Raw genomic sequence first — 6496 nt, 5'->3', positions numbered from 1 at the left:
GAGAGAGACTCAGCTGTCCCTGTGCCACACGACTCCATGGGGTCAGCTGGATCCCTCTCTGGGCTGCCCTGGACAGCAGGACAGTTACAGGGTCACTTCTCCTACATGTGGGCACCTTGACTCATTTAAGAGCTGGATCCCTCTCTGAGCTGCCCTGGACAGCAGGACAGTTACAGGGTCACTTCTACATGTGGGCACCTTGACTCATTGAAATTTGGCAAAGGAATCTCCCACCCTCAATCAATCCCTTCCCTCAGCAATGGCAGAGGAGATCATTCCCTGTCCCTGTCTGGGTGTCCTCTCTGAAGATGGGACAATGATAAGGGGACTCATGGGCCTCCCTCTTTTTGTAAGGGCAGAAATGCCAGTGCAGGAAAGAGGTGTCCGTCCCCTGCTGAGAGAGAGAAAACAAGGGATTGCATCAGCCTGTGTCACAGCAGGTTCCCCTGGAGCCCCAGGGACACCTCAAAGAGGACGCCCAAAGGGGACAGAAGAGGTGCTGCCTTGGGCTGTTCCTTTGCTGCTGAGCTGGGCCGGGCTCCTGGGATGGAGGGAGCTCCTGGCCATGGGGCAACCTGCAGAGAGACAGCTCTGCCCAGGAGCAGCTCCTCTGCCAAGCGCAGCAGGGCTGGGGGCACTGCCTGCAGGCAGGGAGAGGAAATATGTTAGACCAGGAGAGTTTAAAGCATTCAGGAATGGGAGACAGGTGAGAGCTCACTGAGGGAGAAACCTTCCCAACCTTTCACATGGTAAGTATCTGGCTGCAGGGCATTGACTCTGCAGTTGCTGGAGGGATCCAGAAGCTGCACAACCCACAGCCCACGGGACCTGTAAATACCACTCTCACAGTTTCTGTGGTGCAGAAGAGAAGCACAATGTGTGGAGCAGGGCTTCCCTGCTGCAGGGGCAGCGGGACAGGGCACAATGTGTCTCTCTGGTGCAGTATAACGCAGAGACGCTTCCTGGAGCAGTCTCCTAAAGCTGGCATAGCCATGTCTCATGTGATCTGTCAGGAAGGCTCTCAAGGATGGGTCAGTGTTTAGAAGGATGTGCTTGAAAGCAGGGCATCCCCACCACATCGTCAAAGGGAGAGGACATGCCAGTTTCCTTCTCCCAGGGGTGACTGCAGGGCTGTGAAAGTGGGTGTGCAACCAGGAATGCTCAGGGCTGTTCTTCTGAGCAGGGTCTCTCTGTCCCAGAGAAGTGTGTGCTGGGGCAGGGGCCTTTCACGCTCAGTTCTCCGCCTGGCTGGGGAGCTCCCCATGGCAGGGAGGGGAGAAGCTGTGGAGGGAAGGAGTGACCCCAGTCTGGGCACGGCAGGGTCCTCCTGCAGTTGAGAGGATGCTGCGTGGGTCAGGTTTGTTCACAGCTCCAGATCACCCCCAGGACATTTGCAGAGGGTCTTTTTGAAGAAGGACTTTCAGGCAGCATTTACCTGAAGGAAAAGGAATCTGGGCTTTGAGTTTTCCCCTCTTGGTGGGCTGGATGGGTAGTGGGAGATAGGACATTAGATTACCATTCTGGAAAAGGCAATAAGACCACAGGTCCCGTTGGAAATTTTTGAGCTACTCCTTGGCCCATCGTTGGAAATTTTTGAGCTACTCCTTGGCCCGTGGATGTCCCTGTATGTCCCTGGGCCATTCCCTGCTGCAGAAGGGGTCTGCAGGGCAGAGCTGAGCCCTCAGCAGCTGGGAAGGAGCCTCTGAGCACTGAAAGGGAGGAGACCTGGGGACAGAGAAACATCCCCTGACAGGGACAGTCCAGGCAGCAGAGCCATGGGCAGGGAGTGAGAGGGAGCTGCTGCAGGAAAGGTGATGGGAGGGGGGATTCCAGCACCTCCCTGCCATCCCCTGCAGGGCAGGTGCCTTCCCTGGGGTAACTCCCTGGTCTCCTCTCCCACACAGTAGAGTCTCCAACCCCTTTCATATCCGGTGGACTTAGTCCTGAGTGTCCTTCCCAGCAGCCCAAGCACCAAAGTGGAGAAATGCTGGAGTGTTTGACTGTGTCTCTCTGTCCTGACTCTCTTGGCAGGAGAAATTTGGGCTGTTCCCCTCTTGGCCCTGCTGCCCTTGTTCTTCCCCTTGTTTTGGCTGTGGTGGGGGGTGAGGATTCAGCTGCAGCTCAGACACTGATGCTGCATGTCCCATCATGCAGGTGTGTCCGTTGAGGAAAAGTATCCAAATAACCTTGGGGCCTATGGGAGCTGCAGCGCGTGGGGCTGGGAGTAAGCTGACCCTCCTGTCAGGATACCCCATCTTTAAGATATTTTACTCTTTCCTCTGAGGGTCCTGTTGGGTGCCACACTGCCCTCCAGAAGGACACAACTCTCCCTTGGCATCTCTGTGTTTTCCAGGAGCCCCATGGAGTAGAGATGACAGTACCAAGGCCACGTCAGTCCTACTGGAGGGCTGAATGTGGGCAGCTGCAGTGAGCCATCTGTGTCCCTGGCTGGGAGGGCAGAGCTGACATCCTCCTCGGGTCCAGTGAGATGGCGTGAGGGCTTGGGAGAGCTGCATTTGTGAATTTTGCTCTTCTGCTCTCAGCAGTGTCTGCTTTTTTTCAGAGGAACTTTCGGGTTGTGATCATCCTTTGGCTAGAGAGGTACCAGCCCAGGGCAGCAGAGAGCACTACTGATGGACAGATGCAGTACTGATTGCAGCACTGCTCCCTGACTGTGTGCTGATGACAGGACATCATCAATACTGATGGCCGCACTCTGCACTGAGGGACAGTTTCCTTGGCCCTTGGGACTCAAAAGGTTTCACTTGGGCTGCAGGAGAAAAACCAAAGATTTCTGCCTTAAAAACAGTCCTCAGATGTGGTGGGGAAACTAGAACCAAAAAAAACACCAACCCAAAAACAAACAAGGTGCTGTCAGCTCTTCTCTGCAGTTGAGTGAATTGGGATCAACAAAGCCAAAAAGCCCTTTGATGCCGTGAGTGGATTGAATCTGAGGTCACTCCATGTTCCTAGTTACTTGTTGCTGTACAGCTCCCTGAAGGCCCATGAGCCAGAACCACCCATAGTGTGCACAAAAGTGACATTGAAAGGTCTTTCCAAAAAGGGGAGCAAAAGTTCAGTGGGTCTCAAAGAGCAATTGAAGAAATATTTTTGAGAGACCACTGCCCTAACTTCTCACTGTCTTTCCTTCCATGTACAGAGGAAGCAGATGTCCAACAGCAGCTCCATCACCCAGTTCCTTCTCCTGGCATTTGCAGACACACAGGAGCTGCAGCTCTTGCACTTCTGCCTCTTCCTGGGCACCTACCTGGCTGCCCTGCTGGGAAATGGACTCATCATCACCACCATCACCTGTGACCACCGCCTCCACACCCCCATGTACTTCTTTCTCCTCAACCTCTCCCTCCTTGACCTGGGCTCCATCTCCACCACTGTCCCCAAAGCCATGTCCAATTCCCTCTGGAACACCAGAGCCATCTCCTACACAGGATGTGCTTCCCAGCTCTTGTTCTTTCTCTTCTTTATCACATCAGAGTATTGTCTTCTCACCATCATGGCCTACGACCGCTACGTTGCCATCTGCAAACCCCTGCACTACGGGACCCTGATGGGCAGCAGAGCTTGTGTCCACATGGCAGCAGCTGCCTGGGGCACTGGGTTTCTCTATGCTCTCCTGCACACGGCCAGTACATTTTCACTGCCCCTCTGCCAGGGCAATGTCCTGGACCAGTTCTTCTGTGAAATCCCCCAGATCCTCAAGCTCTCCTGCTCAGACTCCTACCTCAGGGAAGTTGGGCTTATTGTAGTTGGCGTCTTTTTACTCTTTGATTGTTTTGTTTCCATTGTAGTGTCCTATGTGCAGATCTTCAGGGCTGTGCTTAGGACCCCCTCTGAGCAGGGTCGGCACAAAGCCTTTTCCACGTGCCTCCCTCACCTGGTCACGATCTTCCTGTTTGTCAGCACTGGAGTGTTTGCCCATCTGAAGCCCCTGTCCATCTCCTGTCCATTGCTGGATCTAGCGGTTGCAGTTCTATACTCGGTGGTTCCTCCAGCAGTAAATCCTCTTATCTACAGCATGAGGAACCAGGAGCTCAAGGAGGCCATGAGGAGACTGATTTCATGGACATTTTTCAAGAGTGACAAATTTGCCACCTCTCCCCAGCAATGACTCCCACAGGATCTGATTATGTCCAATTTTTTTTATTTATTTGTAATTTTGTATCATTATACTTATCACGATTGCTCTTGTTATTCTCATTCATGTTTATTTTATTTCTGCAGAAATGTTTGCATTTGCATCACTTCACCTGAGACATGGACCGTCTTTGTGTCACCTGGTTCCCTTACAAAATTGTGTTTCACAGTGGCTCAGATCTGGCCTCTTTCACAGCATCTCTGTAAGAACATGGGATCTCCCCAGTGTCGTGCTTCCATACCAGAGTCTTTCTCCAAACAGGTCTGAGGAACTGCAACCCTGAAGTTCTTCTTCCTCCATGTGTTAAAAAATGCAAAGCTCTGACATTTTAGAGATGCAGGACTGGATTTAGGAGTCACCAGTTGGGATCTGGTGACAGGTAAGATGGTGAGTGGAACTGAGGGATGTACCCAGGGCTTTCCTACAGGTGACAATAAGAACACCCATCCTCTGGGAGGGGAATGTGGAGTGGCCTGGAGAGCCTGGTGGTTCTCCTGGGTCAGCGTGTTCCATGGGTTGTTTAGGGATGGAAGAGGTCAGTCAAGATGGGGTTTGGGGCGAGTGGAACTGAGGGATGTACCCAGGGCTTTCCTACAGGTGACAATAAGAACACCCATCCTCTGGGAGGGGAATGTGGAGTGGCCTGGAGAGCCTGGGGGTTCTCCTGGGTCAGCGTGTTCCATGGGTTGTTTAGGGATGGAAGAGGTCAGTCAAGATGGGGTTTGGGGCCTTTAAAACAGGACAACTGCAGACCTGCTCTGGGCACTCTCCAGTTCCTCCCCATCTCTCTACAGCAGGAATTCTCACAGAGGTACATGCAGGTCCAGGTGTGGCTACACCACGGCTCACTGGAGGAGGGTGAAAACTGAAGATATCTGGGGTGTCCAGGCTCCTCCTAATAAATGTGTGTTTGCAGTTGGCCTTGTTCATGGTGAGCGTGCACCACTGTATGGTGTCCTTCGTAGTACCCAGGCCCTTCTCCTTAGGGTCACTGCTCGGTTCTTCAAGTTCCCTGAGATATCAGGTTTTTATTCCCCTGATGCAGGACTTGCCCCTTCTCCTTGTAAAACTTAAGAGGTTTCTGTTTCGTGCACAGGTACAGGTTAGGGGTTGGTTCACCTGTGTTATGGTTTGAGAAAACCCATAACCATCTATTGTCATTTAGACAATTATTCTATCACCCAATGACCCCTCTCTGCCCCGGAAAGGGAAATCAGGGAACACAAGGAAACACAAGGGCTGAAATATAAATAGATTTACTAGACTAAGACTAAATAATTAACAATAATACTAAAGAACCAGTATTAATCCCGATACTGATATAAGATACAGGAATTATACTCAGCCAATTATATCAGCAGGAAGCTGTGCACTCCCAGCAGGGACGGCAAATGTTGGACACTGCCGGCGCAATGGCTTCAGGAGGAAGGGAAGGCCTCAGGGGTCTGGCATCGGGGCAAGGAGTTGTCTGGACCCGACGCCATCAAGGGAGAGAGAGCTCTGCAGCAAACTTTTCTAATTTATATTGAATGTGATGTTCATGGTATGAAATAATCCTGTTGGCCAGCCCGGGTCAAATGCCCAGGCCTTGCTCCTCCTTGTCCCTGCACTTGGAAAGGCTCAAAAACACTAAGACCTTGAATCCCACAGAGCCTGGCTGGCTGTAAAGTAAATATTTTCACAAATTCAGACACAGAGTCTTCGAGAAGTGCAATTTTCCCCAGCATTGCAAGAAATGTTAGTCCTGTCTCTCTCAACCCAGGACAACTTGGTAGAAAGCAGCTGTGCAGAGAGGAACCTGGGCGTCCTGGTGGACAACAAGTTGACCATGAGCCAGCAATGTGCCCTTGTGGCCAAGAAGGCCAGTGGTGTCCTGGCGTGCATTACAAAGAGTTGGCCAGCACATCTAGGGAGGTCATCCTAGGTGTTAGTCCTGTCTCTCTCAACCCAGGACAACTTGGTAGAAAGCAGCTGTGCAGAGAGGAACCTGGGCGTCCTGGTGGACAACAAGTTGACCATGAGCCAGCAATGTGCCCTTGTGGCCAAGAAGGCCAGTGGTGTCCTGGCGTGCATTACAAAGAGTTGGCCAGCACATCTAGGGAGGTCATCCTAGGTTACTCAGGAGAACCTCCATCCTCTACTGGATAAGGGAGGTAACATAGTGACAAAGGATGAGGAGAAGGCTGAAGTCCTGAATGCCTTCTTTGCCTCAGTCTTTAGTAGTAGGACAGGGGGTTCCCTAAATATCCAGACCCTTGAACTAGCAGGCAGGGGCGGGGAGCAGAATGAAGCCCCTGTAATTCAAAGGGAGGTAGTGAGGGACCTGCTCCAACACCTAGA

General features: G+C 52.1%; 1 protein-coding gene across 1 annotated transcript; it reads left to right on the top strand.

The window, feature by feature from the left end:
* The first annotated feature begins 3157 nt into the window (after window positions 1–3157).
* On the top strand, window positions 3158–4129 carry LOC106899985 (olfactory receptor 14A16-like). The gene has a single exon (XM_014961936.1). The coding sequence runs from the start codon at window positions 3170–3172 to the stop codon at window positions 4127–4129; it is 960 nt and encodes a 319-aa protein (XP_014817422.1). The 5' UTR covers window positions 3158–3169.
* Window positions 4130–6496: the final 2367 nt, after the last annotated feature.

Source organism: Calidris pugnax, unplaced genomic scaffold (assembly GCF_001431845.1).
Source record: "Calidris pugnax isolate Ruff unplaced genomic scaffold, ASM143184v1 scaffold750, whole genome shotgun sequence".
Lineage (NCBI taxonomy): Eukaryota > Metazoa > Chordata > Aves > Charadriiformes > Scolopacidae > Calidris > Calidris pugnax.
Note: the sequence above shows the minus strand (reverse complement) of the source record. Positions and strands in the feature narration are given on the sequence as shown.